Source organism: Fundulus heteroclitus, chromosome 9, assembly GCF_011125445.2.
Source record: "Fundulus heteroclitus isolate FHET01 chromosome 9, MU-UCD_Fhet_4.1, whole genome shotgun sequence".
In the NCBI taxonomy this organism is placed as follows: Eukaryota; Metazoa; Chordata; class Actinopteri; order Cyprinodontiformes; family Fundulidae; genus Fundulus; species Fundulus heteroclitus.
Genome location: NC_046369.1, coordinates 29,138,218 through 29,158,429, shown reverse-complemented (window position 1 = coordinate 29,158,429; position 20,212 = coordinate 29,138,218). Strand labels below are relative to the sequence as shown.

The following is a 20,212-nucleotide window of genomic DNA, read 5'->3' as shown; positions in this document are numbered from 1 at the left end:
CCTGACGGTGGTGAGCTATGTTAGTAGCCACAGCTGCCCTGGGGCAGACTGACAGAGGTTAAGCTGCCATGCATCAGCGCCACCGGGCCCTCTGACCACCGCCAGCAGGCAATGCGGGTGAAGTGTCTTGCCCAAAAACACAACAACAGAGACAGTCAGAGCAGGGGATCGAACCGGCAACCCGCCAATTGCAAGACGAACCCCCTAACCTCTGTGCCGCGGTCGCCCCATGGAGGTGGTGGAAAACCAATAGAGCAAAACACCCTCAACCCACTATTCCCATGGTGGAGCATGGTGGCGGCAGCATTATGCTGTGGGAATGCACTCCTTTATCACAGGGGGAAGATGGTTGGAGCCAAATACACCACAGTCTTAGAAGGAAACCTGCAAAAGCCCCAAGACTGGGTTGGAGGTTCACCTTGCAGCAGGACAACAAACCTGAAGATGCATCCAGAGTTACAATCAGAGCAAATCTGTGTTGGTTTAATGCATAAAATCCCCCCAGAATAGCTTTAGCTTTGTGGATTTAATGTGACAAAGTTCCAGGGGTGTGAATACTTTTACAACACGCTGTATCCAGAACTCGGGCCGACATGGGGAACAGAACCGTGTTATACCAAACGAGATGGAGAAAGGATGGGACAGTGAGAAACGGTTTACAAGAAGTTGGAAGGTGTAGCTGTGAACGGTGGAGACAGAGAGGGGTGGAGGAGGAACAGGGGGATCCTGAAGGCTTAGCTGCTATGGTTGCTTTTCTGCGAACACATGTGGGAAAACAGCCGTTAGTCATGCACAAATCCACTCTGCCTGGAACAGCAACACTGCAGAGATTCATGTTCGGGGAACCTGCGGTTAGGACACATGGTTATTATGCGTGTTTACATGCGGTGAAACCAGGAGGATCAATAAAGGTCAGAGAGGTAACGTGGTTAAACACTCAGCCCGTCGGCTCCTCTGAGCTGACTGCTTAAAGAGGATCGTTGCGGTGTTTTATTTTCCAAAGGGTACAGAAATGCACGTGACAGTGGTGATAAAACAAAACAAGTTGTCAACCAGTTCAGGCAACACCTGGAGCAAAGGCTTCTGCTGCGATGCCGCCACAAATCAGTTTTATCTGCCCGCTCGCGTCCAGCTGTTCTCGACAGGACGGCGCCCCAAGACCCCGGCGGCATGACGAACAACCGTCCTGGTTGCTACCAAACGAGAGGCGACACGAGAGCTGGAATCCAGGACAAATGGGGTCAGAGCGACTCCCTGCCTGCTGCTCAAAACTCTGCAAAGAGCATGGAAAGCCAGCAGGTCTGGACTCCTTTGTCCCTTAAAACCACTTCCCTAATAGGAGAAGCATGACTGCTATTGTTAAGGATGAGAGGTTGAAAGAAGAAGCTCTGTTCTTCTCCTCCGTGACTTTCTTTTCTTCAGAGTGACATCAGATTGAGGCCGGGCAACTCCCAAAAAAAATAAACAGGGGAAGTAGAAAAAAAAAAAGCAAATCTCCAACACCCACACCCTCATACCCCTTCCTACTTCCCCTCCCTCTCCCAGACCCCCCCCCCCCCCCCCCCCCCACAATCATCCTTTGTGAAAAGCTCAAGGCATCAGTGGTTGGAGCTCAGTCCGCTGAAGAGGCTGGCTTTTGAACCATGCTCCAGCCTGAGTCCCGGGACGGCACAGAGGCACATCTTTAAGTTAGGGGGGGCCTGAGCTAAAGCCTGGAGGCTTGCTGCTACGTTCGGGACAGAAGGAGCGAGCGAGGGAGGGGGTGGGGGGTAGGGGGGGGCGATGAGCCGCTCAGACCGCAGGGACAAAGACAGAGCCATGAAAAGGGATGATTCCTGAGCACCGCAAGTCGATGAAATCTCAACACAACTGGCACGCTAAACCCTAACCAGAGAGAAGACCAGCACAAACCCACAACTGCTGTCAGAGCAGGTAAAAGAAGTTTCTGTTGGGAACCGTGTCGGTGCCGATGCATGTGACAATGTGTGTGTTTGTGTGTGTGCAGCTGTTAGAGATCTGTGAGGAGTTGCGTGACTGGAGGCTGCAGTCAGAGACATGAAGCAGTGCCTCTCCACCTTTCTTCTAGCGTCTGATATTCTTCACGCAGCATGCAGCATCTTTATGAAAGCAGCGCTACTAAGTTCACTACAAGGAGTTTAGAAAAGTTGAAACCCTTAAAAGGGCAAAGTCTGACATGAAGCAGAGAGAAAGCGAGGAACGCGAGAGAAATGCATTCCAGCAGCGCTTGCAAAGGATACAGATATGATCAGATGGAAAGATTGGATCTCTTGCAGCAGGGATTGCTTATTTCTATTACAAAGCCCCCCCCCCCCCTCTTGGCTTTGTAATACCGCACCGTCTGAGTTCTGACTAACTGGGGCGCAAAGGGAGAGTTAACATAGGGAGGGTTGTTTGTTTTCCTTCAACACGTGTCCCATCCTGTCGCACACACAGATCCAGCCTAACCCCATTATAACGAGAGCCGGCGTGTCAACAGCACTTACACATGATCATTTGCACCGCATGGATACTACTTTTATCTACAAAGCTGTGTAGACCGTCGTCATCATCATCAATCTGGTGTGTTTCCGCGTCTTCCAAGCGTCTTCACGTGTTCCCACCAGCATCCCGCCTTCTGTGACGGTCGGACACACATCTGGCGAGCGCCAGAGCTGACCGTAAGAGACGCGCCCGGTCTTTCAGGAAGAGGCCGAGGAGATATTTCAAAAGCTTCCTGGGTTTTCCCTCGGAGCGATAAATCCTAATATCAATAACTCAGGCTGGAGCAGCAGAGAGAAAAAGCTAAAAAGATGAAGAGGAGATCAGAGGCATAGCCAGAACATTCCGTGCTAGAGCGCCAGAGCTGGGCCCAGAGGTTCATCAGGACCTTGAGAGAAAGGAGGAAGGGTGGGAAGGGGGGAGCTATAAATGGGTTATTTGTACATAACCGCGCATAAACTATTCTCTTAACCTTCCACCCCTGCTTGCTGTATCTTCCATTTAAACTTTTTAAAACTTCCTGGACAACCCAATAAACGGCAGTCAGGTAGGACGTGGCGGCGCGGTCCGACCCAGCTGTTCTCCAGCAGCTGCCCTCCACACGGATTCTGCTGTAACGCAGCGTCTGACTGATCGCTCATCCCGTCTGCGGTCTTTGGGCGACCGGCACGCATATAATCACATTTTACTGCTGAACCTGAGCCTGTGCGCGGCACGGAGGCAGAACACGACAGTGCAAGCTGGATGCAGCCACAGATTTGACAAAAAACCACTAATCCTGCCCCGCTGACCGCATGAGGTCAGATCCATCCACAGAACACCGCTCTGGACCCGTTGTAGCACCAGAAACTACCAGACATGCAACAATCTGTGGGAGCTTTGAATTAAATACAGAGCTACAAACACTTCTCTTTTATCCCAGGTTGGAGCACACACTCTGTGGCCACAGGATGAAGCCCACTCTGAGTCCCCCTTAATGAGGATCTGGACACAGCTGAATAGACGGGTCACAACAGGGAGCGGGAGGTCAGCGAGGGGGGGGGGGTCGGGGTAAACACAGGAGGCACGTAACTCAGCCGAGCCGGTGGCCAGGAGAGCACAAAGCTTATGGAGCAAATTTATGAGCTTCTCCGTGTTGATCCAGCTAATAGGAGGCATGTGTGGAGCGACGTAAGAGGCATAAGGTGAGGTGTGACTCAGAGGAGAGATAATTACCAACAGAGTCTGTCTGAGGGGTTACGAGTCATCTCCGGAGTCAGAAAGTTTTAAAACGTCAGGCCAAACAAAAAAACGTCGTACGTTTTTAAATGCTCCCTCCTCTGACTCGCCTCCAGCTCTTTCTGGAGACTGGAATATGCTGTGAAAGCCAAGCGGCCATAACCCAGTTCAACAAACGAGCCACCTGTCACCATCGGTAACACGTGGCACAGGACACCTGAGTTTGGAAGACAAAAATGCACAAAGTTGTTGGGATTGGATGCGAGAGAACAGATTTTATTCTGCTATGAAAGCAAAAAGGTCAAATTTTGTTTAAAAAAAAAAAAATAATCGGCTGGTTACTGGAAATTTGGCAGTCTTAGCTCAGCCCTGACCAGCTGGATAAAAACGTTAAAAATTCCTATCCTGTTCCAACCAGTAAATGCACCATAACAATTTATGTTGAGCTTACAACAACAACACTCTTCGATGTGGAAGTTGTTTTATGGGAAGAGGACAAAGTTAGTAATTTCCAGTAACCAAGAAGCAACTTAAAAAGAACCTGAAGCCTGCCAGCTGTTGATTCAGGCTGCTACAAAAGACGGCTCCACTTTGTTGCTTGCTAGTTATTCCCATGTCATAATTTTGCTGTTTGCCTGTCATGGAGCATGCTAGAGTAAAAATAGGCAAACTTTTAGAAATGTCAGAATTAAACTGTCTACACTGTATACAGAAATACACACAGGGGCTGCTGTTTAGCTAGCAATGCTAACAACGCTAATTGTGGTCACTGAAACAAAATGTTAAAGACCATTTAAAAAATAATTTACTTCATAGTAATTTTTTTCCTTTTTTTTAATAGAAACACACTCAGTGTGACGTCAACTCCGCTCCCAAAATTAATAATGACTACTCATGAGAAAAAGGCTGGAGAGCCAACACCTTGAAGGATGTTTATCATAGTTCTTTGAGAAGTTTGTGAACTCTCTTCAAGTCCGTTTTAAAACAGATATATTAGACGTTGGTCTCTGATGGGTGCACTCTGGTTTAAAGTCTTAGAAAAAGAGAAGCCGGCCTTATATGAACTTCAGCCACCAGAATCCCATAAACCTACCGCAAAACTTTTCTTTTTTTTTTTTTTTCCATTGCTGTAAATGCTGGGCATAAAGGGAAAGAAGGGGGACCCCGCTTCCCACAAAGACCAATTGATTACAGGGTTTGTGAAGTGTTTGAGTGGGTGGGTGAAGGAAAGGAAGGGTGGGTCTGCACGCCAAATCCCACATGTAGACCTCTGACCCCAACACCAGCCCAAATGTTTAGAGTTTCTCTACACAAGCAGCAAAACAGATGAGGGCCCCGTGGGGACCCAGGGGGGATTTGGGGGTTTCTTTTACCCCTCACCAAAAGGGCGTAGTGAAAGACGACGTCTAAGTACCTAGAAAGCAAAAGGAGAGAGGTTCTGTGAGGGGGAGCGGAGGCAGCATTAATGATGTGATTAGAGGCAGGATTTAATTTCTGGGAAGCATCGCAGTTTGGTTTTAGGGGCATTTTATGAGTTTTCTTCCCTTTTGTTCTCCCTCAGTGTGTGTCGCTGTTTTCCACCCATTAATTGTTTTATAATGTCAGTTGTTTGTATGCTTTCCCCGCTCTTGCTGCGCTAATCCCCTGCTCTGATTTTCCCTCCATCTTTCGTTTGGAGTCAGACTCACTTCCTCCGGTGGAACCGTTATCGAATCTTTTGGCAAGAACACAAACACGACGTGACTGATAATGTAGTCAGCTCCTCCCTGTGAGCAGAAGCGCCGGCCGGTGACATCGTGTGTCGACGTTTGTGCCCAGCTGTGCACACACAGAAATGTTGGCTCACATCTATCTGGGTTACGTAAAGCTTTCTGTGGATAATTTCTGCATCCAGGCTCACTCTTCACCTCGGCCCATCTGGACATTACCTCGCCTCCTATTGTTCGGGAAATAATGAGTGTTTTAGGATTGTTGTCGATGTTTGTCTTCACTGAGGGAAAGTCTCAGGACTAGATAGGAGGCGGGAGAGGAAGCAGGGCAATTTGAGTCTACTATAAAAAAAAACAAAAAACATATAGATCGTTTTACAAGTTTATGGTTCCCGCTGGCTGCCGTCAATCAGGTTACAGACTGGTAAATGTTTGCAGGCGATCCTGACACCACAAGTCCTAAAACTAATAAAATGCTGATATGATTTTTGGCGAGCAAAGTGCCTCCGTGTTTCACATTTGAGTAAAATAAGTCCAAGATATTTACGAGCTTCCAACACAATCCAGTGACAATCTTTTCTGAGAGTTTTACATGCAGAATATTTTTCATTACCATGAACTGAGACAGGAAAAGTTCAGCCAACCAATTATTCATTTTTCATGCCCATGTTCCTTTTTGTCGTCATCGCTCTTAAGGTAAAGCTGTCTTAGCACGACCGCTGGCAAAATATGAGTGCAGGCTGAACAGCCTAAATAAACACCCTGTAAGTATCGGCTTGTTTCATTCGTGTGGCTCTCTCAAGAAAAAAAAAAGGGCAAAAGCAGGGCTGAATAGTTTGTGATGCACGGTTTATCAAAATTATTACAATAACTGATTTGTGTCAACATTACTGTAAATGTAATGATTAATATAACATTATTTTGACAAAGGTAGAAATACTTTTGCTTTTGTTTTACAAAAAGCAATACGCTTATGTTTACCATTTGTGTAAATTGAGGTAATTTGTCTTAACCTTATATGTTGAAAACTTCATACCAGTATGTCTGGACAGCAGCGTTGCAAAAATGTCTTCATGAAGTTTTGTACTCATCTGCCCCCCCCCCCCATCCCATCCCCTAAACTTGGCCATCACATTTAAATCTTTCTGGAGACATGCATACGGGGTCCAAAAGTAGATATTCAACACTCACTTTGACTCAAACCAGACACCTGCAGTGATTCAGATCCCCATGCAAACAATTTAAACTGCTCATATATTAATCAATTTGCTCGAATTAAAAAACGATATCTGGGTTTTTACAGGCTTTACGCCAAGGAGTACAGTGTAACCTGAGGCCGTCGGAGCGACGTATGGCTGCCTTAACTAGGTCCGACCACCATTCATACAGAACCTTAAACGAAGACTCAAAGCTAATGCTTCCTGTCTGGAAGAAACAAAGCAGACGGACTGCTAAATAGCTTCTCATTTCCTCGTGTACAACATGCAGAAAATAATTAAATATCATTCTCCAACTCGGGGCCAATAAGGACCCACGCCAAAACCGGCTGCCAAACACAGACCCAAGATGGATCAAATACCGCTCGTCTCAAGAGAAAGCGCACAACCACGATAAATGGAGCGGAGCGAAAGCCTTCAGGAAAGGTTATTTGTCTTTACAGCACCTCATTACTCGTGCCGAATGCGTAAACGTCAGGGCGTATGTGGAGATGAATATGCAAGTCTGCTTTTGTTTGTATGAAACAGTCTTGAGGCCCTGAACTCGTAAAATATGATTCGACAATGAGGCCAACAGTGTATTCCTGAGCAAAAAGATGAGTTTGAACAGGAAATCAATGGGAATTCAAAGAATAGAAACCATCAATCAGAGCAGAGGACCGCCAGAGGCTAAAAGACAACATCGGATATTGAAAGATGATGGTCTCATTTGCCTTAAATAAGGAGAAGAATTGCGTTTTGTTTAACTGGGACTGATTTCAAGCTGAAAGAGTGTGTTTGGTAAAACAAGGAGAGGAAGTAGGTTCAACCCTTCAGACTGACCCTATTACCGACTTTGGAATCAAGTGACCTAAACCAGAGAGAGAAGCAGCGAGATAAAAGCGAGGGAGGAGGAATTAAAGAGCCCGCCAAACACATTTCATCATAATTAAGAATTATTAGAGTGAGGAGACTGTGGAGCAACAGCAAAAGACGGTCACAGATGTTGCCAAAACACAAGCCAGGCTAAGCGGACTGCAAATCCGTTTTTTCCAGACATTATTTCACTGCTTGCACAATGATATTATGACAATAAATAATGTTTGTCAGTAAAACCGAGCCAACGAGGCGAATAATAATTCCCCCTTAGCTTGAGGGGGAAAAGACTGTTTCAGTTTCTATGAATCTCTGAAATAATAATGCTCGACTTCCATATGCATTTGGCTTTGCTTGAAAGGAAAGATACCAGGGAAGGGAAACAGCGTGGACAGTAATCAGAGCAGTCAAAGAAAGGAAGGAACAGAGTAAAGGAAGGCTTCAGCCAAAATAATAATGTAAATCAGACCTTTAATTTTTATCTTTAGGAGGATTCCTTGAAGTGTTGATGGCATTTGGCCAGATGGGAAAGACGGCCATGACTTTTTCTCTTATCACTGCTTAGCTTTTCTCTTATCATCCACTGGCTCATTTCCTTGACATGTTCATGCTTTGTTTCTCTTACACCACAGCAACCAGAGCTCTGGACTATGTAACAAAAATATTTTTTGACATCCCTCAGAAGGCAAACCTCTGAGTATTTTTAAAGCATGACCAGTTAGGCGTGTGAGTGGACTTTTACATTTTGCTTCTGTTGAACATGGCTCTAGAAATCCTTGGATGGCACCACTGCTATTTAATTTTCTTTTGGGATTGATAAAGTATTTTGAATTGAATTGTCTCCCTCCAGCCCCTGCTGATGCAGTACAGTCTGCACAGAACGTCTGCCTTAAATTGCCCTGCAAAACTATCCATGACTTTTCTATCTTTTGTCATCCACGCACTTTACCTTAGTGCATGGATATGTTATATGATAGCCGAGAATAAAGTGGTGCATAATCGTGACGTAGTAGGAACATTTTTACATTACATCACGTTTATATATAGTAAAAAAAGTGTGAAAAGTGTGGCATAAATTTGTTTTCAGCTCCTAAATTAGTATTCATAAGACTGACAAGTTGCACATTTTTTCTTTGTCTCTGTCAGATTGGGCGGAAAGCATCTGAACAGCAGTTTCTAGGTATTGCCACAGATCCTGAATGGCCTGTATTTAGCGTCATGATCCCCTCCTTCTACCAACTCTGACCAAATTCTTTGTTCCTGCTGGGGGAAAAAAAGCATCCCCACTTCACCATGAAAACACGGCCAGTTGTCCCTCTAGAGATGGTGCGTTCAGGGTGCTGGGCAGTGTCATTTGTCTGCCGCACCAAAAAATTAAACTCGAGTCTCACCTGACGAGATCACCTTCATCCACATGTTTGCCATGTCTCCAACATGGCCTGCCTGCGAAAGAGACTTTAACATAACTTTCTTTTAACAATGGCTTTCTCCGTACCACTCTGTCAGATTTAAAAAAGGACACGGCTAATAGCTATCTGGTGACAGGTTGTCCCACCTGAGCATTTTACCTGCACTTGTAGATTTTGTTTTACCCCGTTGTGGTTGATCACATAAAATATCCCCAAAAAGGCATCAAAGTTTGTGGCCGTACAATGTTAAAATGGGAAGAGGAAGGAAGACTATTTGCCCAACCACAAACATGGTACACTTGAAAAGCCTGGCTTTTTCTTTTTAATATTTTTTATACAACCTTAAAGCTTAGGGAGTTTTATTTCGTTTCTGTTGAGCAAAGCTAAATTTATTAGTAGGGGCATGTACTCAGAGAAGTCAACCAGGGTGGTTGTCCACTTTATGTTAACATTTCATTTCCAGTTAAAACATAAAAACGGGTTGGATTAAAGTGATTTTGTTCTTGTAAACACAACTTGTTTGTTCTTAACAAAACAAATACCTTTTATTATGAGTTAGCTGGAATTGAAATGTTAACAAAGTAGACTACTGTGAGTGTGGTTTTCCATCCTTCTCCAAAATGTCCTTCGACTCGCCACAACAAATTTTCTGAGGAAAACGGAGGCTGTTCTAGGGAATTATTGCCAACTCTATGCCTCCATCTGACCTCTCAGCATATCCTGGAATGTCTTTAATATGTTGTGGTTTCATGGCCGACACGGGGCCCTTCATAGCCAAAGCAACTGCATCGGAGGAACTCAGATTCAGAAAAGCCGGAGCAGGGTAAAGGTAAAGGCCTAAATCATGGCCACCTAAACTACGAACACAGACAAGTCTGGTGAGCAAACAGCGGCTGTGTGAAGCTAAAAGGTTCAGAAGAAAGGACACACAGGAGAACTGATGCTGCTGGTAAAGTCATCAGCGGCTCTCACTGAGGTCAGCTAGGATACAGTACCTGGGTACGCTGTCAGACACAGCGGCTGCTGGAAAAAAAAAAAAAAAAAAAAACGACCATGAGAATGAATAACGTCTTTGGAGAGTCATACAAACACACACACCGACCATTCAATCAAACAGACAGCCGCACAAACTTGCGCGGATTGTCACGAAAGCCTGCAAGCACGCACTCAAACGAACTGCAGCACTGGCTGCAGCCCCGTCCCTCTCAGCGTTGCTCCAAGTGACATAACTGCTAGAATTCCTCAAGAACCACAATGGCGTCACACGAGACACACGGGGCCTGGGTTTCAGGGCGGGGGTGCGGCTTAATGATGGGGCACTGAGGGAGTGAAAGGGGAGGGCCAAACAGAGTTGGTCTTACACAGCATGAGGAGGCGATCGCATGGTTGTATTTTCCTTGGTTGTACACTAAACGGCACGAGAAATCAGCGGGGGAGGAGAATGGAGGTGCAGAGAGCTGCACCTCAAACAAAGATGAAAGAGGCTTTGCTTCATTTTGCACCACCGGGGGCAGAGCCTGCCAGTGTGAGCGCCGCTCACATCTTTTGAGAGCAACACAAACGCTGCCTGCTGGCCAGCATCCCTGTTGGTATTCTTGACCCGTCTCACAGGAAGCTGCGCGGGAATTTATGGCCGGGACGTTTTCCACGGGGTCATGAGATGGGAGTCGTTATCGTGATGCTATATTTTAAGAGACCGTGTGAAAAACAAAAAACAGCAATAGGTCTGGGTCTCTTATTAGGGCTGCTATAAGAGAATGGTAAAGTGGATTTTTTTTTTTTTTACAAATATAAACCTGTATTTGTATACAGCCCGTTGACTCTAATAGCTCTAAAAAAATTATTCAGCAACCACTGGCCTTTAGAAGTCACCTACAGAGTGGACCTGTGGGAGATTTAATCTCAGCAAAAACACAGCTGAAGACCAAGGAACAACGCAGACAGGTCAGAGATGAAGCTGCTTGGTTGTTTAAAGCAGGCTTAGGTTATAAAACTCAGTTCCAGTGAGATACAATAGCAGATCTACACCATGTCCACCCAAATTCACTTCCTGCCCATCAGTTTATTTAGAAAGTTGTTAAGAGGCTCTTAGTAACACAGAAGAAGCTGCAAAAAACCTGTTCACAGGAGAATTATTAGTAATGCTGCAAATCTGGCCTTTATGGGAGAACGGTAAGAAACGTTTTGCATGGATGCCAAAATTTGCCATCTATGTAAAACTTTATATATGGTGAAAAACCTTCACTTTAGTGCGGTTTCTAGGTATTGCCACAGATTCTGAATGGCTTGTATTTAGCATCACGATCCCATCCTACCAACTCTGACCAGATTCTTTGTTCCTGCTGGGGAAAAAAAAGCATCCCCACTTCACCATGAAAACACAGCTAGTTTTCTCTCTAGAGATGGTGCGTTCAGGGTGATGGGCAGTGTTATTTATCTGCCACACCAAAAAAATCAAGTCAAGTCTCACCTGATGAGATCACCTTCATCCACATGTTTGTCCACTTTATGCCTTTATATCACCCCGAACACATCATCCCAATGGTAAACTATGGTAGTGGCAGTATCATGCTGATCTTTGGCTGTGATGGGGAAGCTGGGCAGAGTTAATGGGAACATTAATGGAGGGAGCTTAAAAACAGGAGGGTTCTGGGGGGGGGGGGGGGGGGGGGACCCTGGTAAGAGGCTGTTAAAGACATTAAACTGGAGGAGCATCTTACAGCAGGACAGCAGCCCAACACAGTGCTACAACAACATTTAAACATGAAGGATCAATGAGCCTGCAGATTTTTATTTTCATCAAACTTCTCAATCATGCATCGTTTCCCTTCCACGTCAAGATCATGTACTGCTTTGTGTTCTGCTGTCCATCGCATAAAACCCCAAGAAAACGGCATGAAACCTGTGTGAATAAATACCTTTAGATGTCCAAAACAGAGAGGAACTTACACTAATTGTATAAGAAAACATACCTGTACACTGGTCAGCTGTGTTTAAACAGTACATTTTGTTAAACTTATTCTAAGAATGTTGAAGGAAATACAAGCATAAGGGTACACGGCAAAGAAAGAATATAGGGACATCTGGGGTCTGCAGGTCTTATTAGAGCAGAAAACTGAGCTGAGAAGACAGAAAGACAGAAAAGATCCTTTAGTTCACCCCTTCCACCCAAAACAACCTTGCGTTTGCACCCATCTATTAGAAATTTGTTTGTCAATAAGAAAAAAAAATCTAGTACCAATTCAAAGTGGAGCTGAGATTGGTCCTGGAATAGCATTTAATAAATGGCCTTGCTGGCTTCCTTCCTTTTGTTAGTCACCATTTCCTAAACTGCCATATTCTTCCAGGGAGGCCTGGAGGGAGCCCCAGTAGCTGTCCATCAATCCATCCAGCCAGGCAGCAGCGATGCAGGGGCTGATCTGGAGCCTGTGCGCCTTGCTCTGCCTCTCTCTGTGGGAGGAAAGTCACGGCAGGAGCTCAAGGGAGGTCCGGAGAACCAAAGAGCTGTCCCTCCACAGGACCAAGAGGGCTGCTCAGGATCCAGATGCCAAAAAGTGTTCCTACACTTTCCTGGTCCCGGAGCAGAGAATCACAGGTGCAAAACACAACCTAGTGGAAATACACCCTCACCACTAGTTTGACTCCCGACTAGTTTCCTGTTCCTCTGATGAATTTTTCTCACCAGGTCCAATCTGTGCCAGCACCACAGGCCCTGAGCCAGACAAAGACAGAGTGACCCGGATGGACATCGCAGATGTGCGCGAGGTTCTCAACAAACAGCGGCGCGAGATAGACACGCTGCAGCTGGTGGTGGAGGTAGACGGAAACTTAGTGAATGAGATGAAGCTGCTGCGGAAGGAGAGCAGGAACATGAACTCCAGGGTGACCCAGCTCTACATGCAGCTGCTGCATGAGATCATCAGGAAAAGAGACAACTCTTTAGAGCTGGCCCAGCTGGAGAACCGCGTCCTGAACGTGACTTCGGAGATGATGCGACTGGCGTCGCGGTACAAAGAGCTGGAGTCCCGGTTTGCCACCATGGCCGGGGTGGTCAACAACCAATCCATTCTCATCGCTGCTCTGGAGGACCAATGCATGAGGGCGATGGGACGGAGCGAGCTGCCCCCAGTTCCTCCACTGGTGCAGGTGGTGCCGGAAAACATACCCATCGACAACCGCTTCACCAACGAGATCGTGAGGAACAATCGGGCCTTCCTCAGAGACTCGCGCATGGAGCCTCCCACTGCTAGCCCCTTTGGGATTGACCCCCCACCACCCCAAGGAACAATCACCTCTGACGGTACGTACCGCTTGACTGCCCTTCCCAAAACAACCGCAGACTTAATGATTTTCAGGAGACGTCTTTTATCCCTGTATAACCTACTTAGCAAATGACAGCATATTAAAATGCGTTTACTTACCCCAGTCGGTAGCGCTGAGGCACGGTTGGCTTTCCCTTGGCATGCTGCAGAGGCAGTGAAATCACGCATTCTTCTGTTCCCACTTGACTGTCTGTACTGGCTGCAAGCCTTCAACATATGTACTACATTAGTGGGATGTGGATTAGGGCTCTTTGAACAGCTCTGGCAGCGACTTTCGGGCATCTACCTACTGCTAGCTTTGAGTTAGAATATACACCAACTATAGAAGGCAGTAAAAGAAGATGTGAAGATCTGCTGAGAAGATTAAAAACCCACCGATCCACACACGTCTGAACCCAACCATAGGGTCAGACGGAGTCCTTTAGCACAGACAAGGTTCCAGTCCAAAGCCAGCGCCTATTTCCCAGAGACAGTCTCACGGTGACATCTGAAACGGATCGTCTCTGAGAAGAAACTAATTTGCAACCTTCAAACTTCACCTGGAGGGAATTCCTCAAACCCAGTTCAGGGAGTTATATTTTGACTGGCAATAAGAGTATGTCGGGGAATGCTGATGAGGGTTATATAACTCCGAAGTGAAATGGATGAAATCACTCATATCCATGAGACAAAAAAGGAGAGAAAAAAATGAGCTCTTTCGGACTAAAAGGGTCATAACCTAGTGGAGGAAATAATATTCAATGGGGCAACTTATTGACATTAGGCCTGCCATCTAGAAGCTGCTTCCACTGTCTTTGTCCTCACTGTAGCACTAACAATGCTGTAAAGTAAAACGTAGGCATGTATTTTAACTTTATGCCCAAAAATGTAGACATACTGGGTGCTGCAGGACAACACAGGACAGGAAATCTATTTTATTTTTCTTATTTACATTAGCACTGGCCTTACAAAAAAAAAAAAAAAAATATACTGACCAGAAATGAATCAGCTACTTATTGAAATTTCTTACCGTTATACTGCTTTAAAATTAATTAAAAATGAAGATCGTATGCGATTAAGATTTCAAAAACTCCTACGTTTTGAAAAGAGCGTTGCAGAAACTCCGTTAAAGAGGGACGTTTCAACAGCACCAAGGCTTATATGGAGCTATAATGTTAACTTTAAAACTGCACAAGGACAGCTTTTTAAAGTGGTTTTTGATTTCACTACATCCAGAAGGGGAAAAACGAGAACAGCCCTCCGTCATTAGCTGTGCTAGCTGTGACTGAATTCAATTTATTTAGCGGTTTCTAGTCAGGCCAACTACTCAAAGCAGTTTACAGAAGAACTGCGACCACCCAATCACACACATTAATGTACCCATTCACAGATAGTTAGGCTCCTTTGGGTTAAGTGCCTTGCCCAGGGGCATGTGGACATGTGCCAGGAGGAAGCTGGAATTTATCCAGATATTTGTGATCTTCATAGTGGTCGGGTTAATCTATTGAACTTGTTGCTAACCCCCTAGACCTTCAGCATTGTACCAGAGAAAAAATACTCAGTAGGAATGCCAAAATAATATAAGGCACTTAGTCTGAAGTAATTTGAGAACTTTTTACTTTGCTAAACCTCCTCTGATTGCGATTTGTGAAACTTTGAGGGTTTCTCTTGTCTTGTGAGTTTGACGTATGGGTGCACCCCTTATTAACAGATCAGCTGAAATGTAGAGTCCTTTTCAGTCCGACCGGCCCCAACGTGTATTGTGAGAAAATCCAAAGTCTAATGGATACCTTGTATTAAGTTCTTCAGAAATCTGTGGGTCATTCACTGCTTTCAGAAGAGGCGCGTTTCCGTCACCTTCCAGTGATCTTTAGCACCGATAATGAGAAGCAGAGGTGGTTGTTTTTAAAAGCCTCCAAGGAGAAGTGGGGGGGCAGCAGGGGTGGGAAAGTTTTTCTAAGAGGTAAAAATGGCAGGGTGGGCTGGAGTTTTACTTTGATATATGAATGAATCCCAACATAAAGAAGCAGCAATAGACACACAATGTGACAGCAGAAAGAAAATCTTTCCATTTCAAAAACTATTTATACAGAGTCACACGTTTATAGCAGACAGTGAGACGTCAAACAGCCAGCGCTTCTAAATACACCCTCTTCCGGCTCTGCTGTAATTACACATCGCAGGACCACAGTTTGGTCTAGTTGAACACGTTTTAGGCCAGTATGTATTGCTCGATTTATTTTCAACCTCAGCCGCAGGAACCTGACGAGGTTTGAAGAAGACACTGCAAGGACAAACACAAGCGTGTGCTGTTAGGTTTTAGGTTTCTGTCCATAAGCATTACACTGGGTCCCTTCAGTCCAGAGGCATTTAAGGAACCAATCTACCAGAAGCCTGTAGGGCCTTCAGGCCCCCTCACACAAAGCCTGTGTTCATGCTGATCTAATAAGTATTCCCACGCGGCGGAAACAGAGGAAATATGTTGCCATAGGTTCAGCTGGTTTAGTTTTGAGTAAAGCTACTTAATGGCATCAATTGAGGCTTTAAAGCCTATGTCCAGATGAACAGTCCTGTAATAAATTAAGCATGTATAAAAATAATTTATATTAGGCAGAATATATTTATTTTTGGATTGCACAACTAAAAGCAGATCCTTTAAATATTCTCACTTTAACTGTTTCAAGCCCATCAGAGCTACCTTAACAGAATAAAGTGGGTGCAGCAGATTTTTCCATAGTGATTACACAGCAGAAGTCAGATATCAAATTTGGGAATGAAGAGTGTGTTGACTGCATTCTCATTGCTGGGGTGAAAACCAGTGGACTTTTCTAATTCATGCTGTGCTAAATTATACTAGTGACTTAAGCCATTAAGGTGTTTCTCTCCATTTCTAAGCATTCAAACACTGATGGAATACATTAGCAAACAGAGGCAGAACAACACTGCGGGCAACTGCTCTAATGGGATCCCACTGTAAATAATAATAAAAAAAAAGGTTAAAATAAACTGTCTCCACCTGCAACTTTCATCAAACTTTACATGTCTGGCAGCCATATTGTATAATGCAGACAGGGCTGCTGAACAACCCTGACTTTTCCCAACCTCAGGGCACACTCTTGTTGTATTTCCAACAGGGAACACCTTAAAAATAAGAACTTAGAGTACAAAGCAAATGCACCAAAACTCTCACTAAATCAGCAATCTCTCTTCTTTGCCACCCGTCTACCCAAAGAGAATTTTTTTAAACCCAGTCTTCAGGATTGCTTTAAGAATTGACTAATTCACTCTTTCTAACCGCAGGACCTTTCAAGGACTGTTACCAGGTGCGACGGGCAGGTCATACCACCAATGGTATGTACCTGCTCAAGACCGACAAAAGTGATCGCCTGATCCAAGCCTGGTGTGATCATAGCCTTGACAACGGGGGGTGGACGGTGTTGCAAAAGAGGAAAGACGGCTCTGTCAACTTCTTCCGGAACTGGGAGAACTACAAGGTGAGTTTAATAAAACGAGGGATTTGGTTTAACAAGGGAGAACTATTGAACTTTTCCCACAGTTTTTGCCTTTTTCTCCCTTTGTCAGTGACCCAGTCTTAGCGGTTCCGTTTGGGGGGGGGGAGGGGGGGTAAGCAAGTATTTAACCAAATATGTTAGCATCTTACTGGTGGATTTTCCCATGATGAACTTGTAGCCAAGAAAAGCATCCAGAGACCTATGTAAAAATAAATGCAATCTCAGAGGACTTAAAGGGTAGAGTAGCTCTCAGGTTACTCCCAACTACGAGAATGAAAAAAGTTCTCGTTTTCCCTGAGACGAGATCCAGATTACAACTCAACAGATTACACCAAAACATAGAATTAAAGCTACTGGTCTTGGCTTTTTCCCCTTTTCTTCCTAAAAAAAGGAAAAAACAAGGGTTTCCCTCAGTCATACATTCAGGTTTTGAAATCAATACTTGCCTGCCGTTTGCATTGGAAACAGAACTCTGTCTAAGCAGCTCTGGCTTTGAAGCGTGTACTCTCCATCAGGCCTCTGCCAGATCAACAAGGCCTCAGACGTTTACTTAATTTGTTGAGTGAGAGGTCGTGCATTGCATTAATGTCTCAAGTGGAAGCAGATGTGAACTCATGTTGGTAGATTACGAGCACCAGCTACAGTAAAACTAAGCGCTCTGAAATTTCATGAACTTCATTCACGTTGTGTTTTTTGGACATGGCTGCCTTCACCGACCGCACAATCAAAAAGTCTCTTTGTTCACCAATGAACAAAGCTACAGTACTTATTAGCTCAGATTAATGCCACACTAACATCCAGGGCCAATTAAACATGCTTCCTTTTTCCTACAGAAAGGGTTTGGCAACATAGACGGTGAACACTGGCTTGGGCTCGACAATATCTTCAACCTGGCGAAACAGGGCGACTACAAGCTGATGGTAGAGCTGGAAGACTGGACAGGGAAGAAGGTGTATGCCGAGTACAGCAGCTTTTATCTCGAACCTGAAAGCGAAGGTTATAAGCTGCGGCTTGGGACCTACCAAGGAAACGCCGGGGACTCCTTCAGCAGCAACAACGGCAAACCGTTCACCACACTCGACCGTGACAGGGACGAGTTCTCTGGTAGGTTGCTGTAGCAGATAAATACGTTTAAAATACCTACCCATTTGGTCTTCTGACCTAATGATGATTTTTTTTTTTTTTTTCAGGAAACTGTGCACACTTCCATAAGGGGGGCTGGTGGTACAACGCTTGTGGTCAGACCAATCTAAATGGAGTTTGGTACAGCGGAGGAGTTTACCGCAGCAAATTTCAGGACGGGATCTTCTGGGCGGCCTACGGAGGGGGCTTTTACTCTCTAAAGTCTGTCCGTCTCATGATCCGGCCAATCGACTGAGACTTGTGGTTCAACCTCGCTAGATCGTCTTCTACCCATAAATAAATGATATAAAAAAGGTAGAGTCAGGCATCTCCGCCATAATGTAACAGAACCAAGTAAAAGACAGCTGAGAGCCGTCTGTCTATTGCCAGACAATAACAACTCCTACAGACGGCTAAAACGAAGACAGATCATATTGCCTTCCTTAAGTAATTGCTGTCCTATGAGGCTGGGCAGTAATGGGCCATAAGTCTCCCTGAGACCGTTCAGTATTACTCTAATGTGTCTCACTTGATTGTGTCTTTTCAAGACAGAGTATGTAATAAAGGAAAATGGTCATTTAGTACAGATATGAGGTTTCTTTTGAGCAGCTAATGACTTATTGAAAGTAGTGCTTCTCACAGCAAGTGGCACCGAATATTAATGCAACACCCTGCTAATGAGCAATGGGAATTGATGCCATTTTTAATATGAATTGTTAAAATGCCTAAAAGAAAATCTAATCAAGGAGGACAGACTTTAATTTACTGTCAAATTGTTTGTAGAGTTATCTCTTCTTGTGAGTTAAAAAAAAAAAAAGTATCCAAAAGAAAGTGAACTCCTCGGTTTGCGTGCTTGTCAATTGTGCAAAAGGCTAAGCTGGCTTTAGTATGTAAATATTGTTGGCTTTAATTGTTTAATTTAAAAAAAGTAGTATTCGACTCAGGCCTAATGTTCACATTGTTGCCACTCTGCTATTCTTTGTTATTTATCAGTGTATTTATAGCAACTGTAGTCGTTCCTGACAACTTAATATCTATTCTTGATACAGTACCAATGTTCATATGTTTTTATCCCATGTAGAGGCCCATTAGAAACCTTTGAACAGCAGTACATAGGGGAAAATAAGAAGAGTAGGTCTGTGTGACAGGTGGATGGAAAACATGATGTGAACTTACAGCCCTCTGAGAAAAAAAAATTAAACAGTTTTAAAAAAATGTTTAATTGTCTTTCAGTTTTCACTTTTAGTATTGTTCTAAGAAATGCCAACACATCTACTTCATATTGCCCTGCAGAGGTATATTACAGTCCTTTTCCCCATTGTGTCAATTTGCCATTTGTATTGGTGCATTTGTATTCGGCCCCTATCAGTTTGTTACCTCCTGAATAAAATCCAACGTAACAAATTGCCTTCAGAAGTCACAGCACTCGTCACTGGTAGAAATGCTCCGATCCGATACCTGGATCAGATATCGGCTCCGGTGTTGACAAGTTAGCTGGATCAGATATTGGATGAATGACTCCGATCTAGCATTCCGAACCAGTCATTTAATTTTATTTATTAATATTATACATAGCACCTGACCAAGCCAAGTCTGCTATTTGGAAACATTTCAGACATGATAGATAGTCTGACGGCATGTCAGTAATATAATACAACATGTAATATCTGCAACGTAAAAATTGTGAGGGGTGGTGATAAATTCAACACAACAAACTTAAATAACCCCAAAACACCATGCTAAAGAGCACAGAGACCTTTTTTATACAATGTTTATGTCAAGCCTGATGCCTTCACTCACGTGGCAAGGCATGTGGTTCATTCATCCAACGATCGAGCTGTAGTATCAGATCGGTATCGGGTATAAGCTCAGCCCAGGTATTGTATCAGACTGGAAAAAAAAACTGGATTGGTGCATCTCTAGTCACTGGAGTCCATCTGTGTGTAATTTGATCTCAGTAGAAAATCGAGCTGTTCTGTGAAGGCCTCAGAAGTTTGTGAGAGAACATTAGTGAACAAAGACCATCATGAAACTCAAGGAGCCCAGCAGAGAGGTCAAGGAGAAAGGTTAAAGTGGGACAAGGTTATAAAACATAAACCCTACACTCTGAACAACTCCCAGAGCATCGTCCATTTAAACATGTAAAGACCATATGGCCCAGCTGAAAACCTACCAAAAGATGGCGTCCCAACTAAACTGGCATGATGCGATAAGGAAGTGATGTGTGTGGCAACCGCCTATTGCTACCATGAAGCTCAGTGGTTTTAGCATCGTGATGGGGATATTTTTTTGCGGCAGGAACCAAGAAGCTGGTCAGAGTTGATGGGAAGATGTATGGAGGTACATGCGGGACAAGCCTGGTTAAATAAT

General features: G+C 44.5%; 2 protein-coding genes across 9 annotated transcripts in view; one reads left to right on the top strand and one right to left on the bottom strand.

The window, feature by feature from the left end:
- ralgps2 (Ral GEF with PH domain and SH3 binding motif 2) overlaps nt 1–20,212 on the bottom strand; it is a 109,487-nt gene that overhangs the window by 21,254 nt on the left and 68,021 nt on the right. The gene's annotated exons all lie outside the window — the stretch shown is intronic.
- On the top strand, nt 1,619–19,057 carry angptl1a (angiopoietin-like 1a). Its single transcript, XM_012866420.3, has 6 exons — nt 1,619–1,932; nt 12,255–12,502; nt 12,593–13,207; nt 16,509–16,702; nt 17,554–17,824; nt 17,911–19,057. The coding sequence occupies exons 2-6, from the start codon at nt 12,313–12,315 to the stop codon at nt 18,096–18,098; spliced, it is 1,458 nt and encodes a 485-aa protein (XP_012721874.2). The 5' UTR covers nt 1,619–1,932; nt 12,255–12,312; the 3' UTR covers nt 18,099–19,057.